Source organism: Plasmopara halstedii, assembly GCF_900000015.1.
Source record: "Plasmopara halstedii genome assembly, contig: Scaffold_526, whole genome shotgun sequence".
Classification (NCBI taxonomy): domain Eukaryota; phylum Oomycota; class Peronosporomycetes; order Peronosporales; family Peronosporaceae; genus Plasmopara; species Plasmopara halstedii.
In genome coordinates this window covers 1,088,310-1,090,591 of record NW_020187446.1, presented here as the reverse complement: position 1 = coordinate 1,090,591, position 2,282 = coordinate 1,088,310, and the positions used below count along the sequence as shown (strand labels likewise).

Below are 2,282 nucleotides of genomic sequence, written 5' to 3'. Positions count from 1 at the left end.
TTGCTAGTGGAAAATAGTAAATAATTTTAAAGGCAAACTATTTATTCCCGACCCCTGCCTATAAATACGAGGCTTCTTTCATGGATAAAATTCGTGGATAAACAGCAGGCTGTCTATATCACCAGTATTAGACGAAGTGACTACTAGTATATATAGTATCTGAGGATAATGTACATATGTATAATATATAATATAAATGCTGTATAAGTATACTCAATTGGGTGTTCATCTTGTAGATCCTATCATGCCTCATATTGTGTGCGGTACGATACTTTTATGCTTAAACGGCGATCTCAAAAGCTCATTCTCGTATCAAGTATTTACGTTAATCCATTTCAAAAGTAAAATCTAGTGAAGACTCGTGATGTTGCCTAAGTGTTGCTTGGATGAAGCTCGTACTTGTGTTATTACTCATTTCAATATTGCGCTAAATACAACAGGTAAATCCAAAATATTAAAAAGCTGCTTCACTTAATGACATAGAGACCAGTCCAACCCGTCCGTATCCCCTCGACTTCAGAAGATGCCGGTACTCCGGTGATTTCCTCTCAGCTTGGCCCTTTGGACGCCATTGGGCGCGCCACTGATGCTGAAAGACAGGTGGATGTACAAGGGAAGGCGCTGTGTTTAAACACCCGACGGTGTTTTGTATGTGAGACACCCGTCACCTTCGGACTGGTTGTCCCCTGCGCAAGGCGTGTGATCGCGATCCAGTGAGCGGTAGTGGAAGAGACTTAATCGAAGCGTGGTTCGAAGGGGATTGACGATACCGACGTGTGTCGTGAGGAAAGGGACTAGGGACAAAGGGGAAGAGTGCAAAGACCCTGAAACGACTCAATTTGTTCCATCGAGAACCCGTACTGTCGCTGCGATTACTGCTGGGCCAGTTCTTCCGCGGTATGCCCAGGAAGACTTGCATAAAATGGTGAGTGCATCAGTTGTCATGTGGAAAGTCTTCCAGAAACGACGGGTCAAATGACGTGGTCGCCGAGATGGCGATGCTGGTAGATCGAAGAACTCCTGATGATGGCTATGTGCAGTACGGAGTGAAGTGGGTTGAAAGGCAAAGACATGTGCTATTGGTTGTCATGTCTGGAGCCACCGCGAGTTGGGCATTGCGTGTTGTTATTAGTCATTGAAAAGATATTGTGCTTTGTGTACGGGGATGGTGCTAAGCTTGACTTAGGAGATCACAAGTATGCTCGGCGAATCCGCTGGGTTCGCCATTGTGATGGCTGATTTAGGAAAGTATGATCCAATTGACGAAGATGGTGGACAGTGCTTGATTGGTGTATCTCCCGGTCGAAAGAAGTCGCGCTTTAAAAACAAGCATTAATCAGATCAGAAGAAGCTTTTCCTCTGACACTACTCGGGTGAGAAACATCACTTTTAATAAGTCAGATTGCGAAAGCATGTTTTCATTACAATATTCGTACTCTTTCACCAGGATGAGTCACAACTTAATTTGCCGGTGTCGAGTTATTCAAGGCGACGTCAAATGGATATAGAACCGGTATGATGTCGAATAATCGTCGGGAGTGCATAGTCTTTCATCGCAGAAAAACAATTTTCAAAATGTAGTTCCTTGGTAGCAGCGTAATGTCGTCTCAAATTGAGTCGAATGTAAGTGCTTGCTGCGAGAAGACCATTGAGAGTGATGGTGTTGTTGTTGAGAGCTGTTCAAACAGACGCCGATTGTGGTCAGACCAAATGAAGTACCAAAATCACAACGCTAAACGTGTATCACACGTCTCCATTTTCTTTCTTCACAGACTCTTCAATTTCTCTGGACGACGTGCTTCTTCACTGTCGCTAATATGGTTCATGTTAGCTGAGATCGAACATATGGCGCCCTGATGTTCTCAAATTGTTCCATAGTCGTGATGCACACACTCGAAGAACAAGTGGTGTCCCGTCTCAACAGAGTTACACCCGTTGTGAGCGCAATATACGATACGCGGGCTCGACGGTCTTAATTATCAGAGCCGAGAGCGCGTGGGGAGTAGCAAAAACGCCAACCGGAACTGCGAGTCTTTGAATACGGGGCGGAGAAATTTGCGAAGGTAGTTTCCGTACCATACATTTGTCTTCACTTCATCGTTACCGGCACTTTGCGAGTGCAGAGAGCTTTGGCTTCTACACCACTCAACGAAGCGCTTTCCGTGGAAATACTAGGACCAAATACACCTTTGAGATATTCTTGCAGCCTAGGAGAAGGAATAAACGCTGTTGTGATCTGTCTGTTTTCTTTCCCGCGCAACTACTTTATGTCTGACTGCAAT

The 2,282-nt window shown here is 44.7% G+C and overlaps 2 protein-coding genes across 2 annotated transcripts; both read left to right on the top strand.

Annotated features, from left to right (window-relative positions):
- Positions 1 to 364: 364 nt before the first annotated feature.
- Positions 365 to 587, top strand: PHALS_11263 (uncharacterized protein; the record flags this gene model as incomplete). Its single annotated transcript, XM_024726828.1, has 2 exons — positions 365 to 440; positions 484 to 587. The coding sequence occupies 2 exons, from the start codon at positions 365 to 367 to the stop codon at positions 585 to 587; spliced, it is 180 nt and encodes a 59-aa protein (XP_024577465.1).
- A 405-nt stretch (positions 588 to 992) lies between these two features.
- Positions 993 to 1,336, top strand: PHALS_11262 (uncharacterized protein; the record flags this gene model as incomplete). Its single annotated transcript, XM_024726827.1, has 2 exons — positions 993 to 1,124; positions 1,187 to 1,336. The coding sequence occupies 2 exons, from the start codon at positions 993 to 995 to the stop codon at positions 1,334 to 1,336; spliced, it is 282 nt and encodes a 93-aa protein (XP_024577464.1).
- Between the last annotated feature and the right edge of the window lie 946 nt (positions 1,337 to 2,282).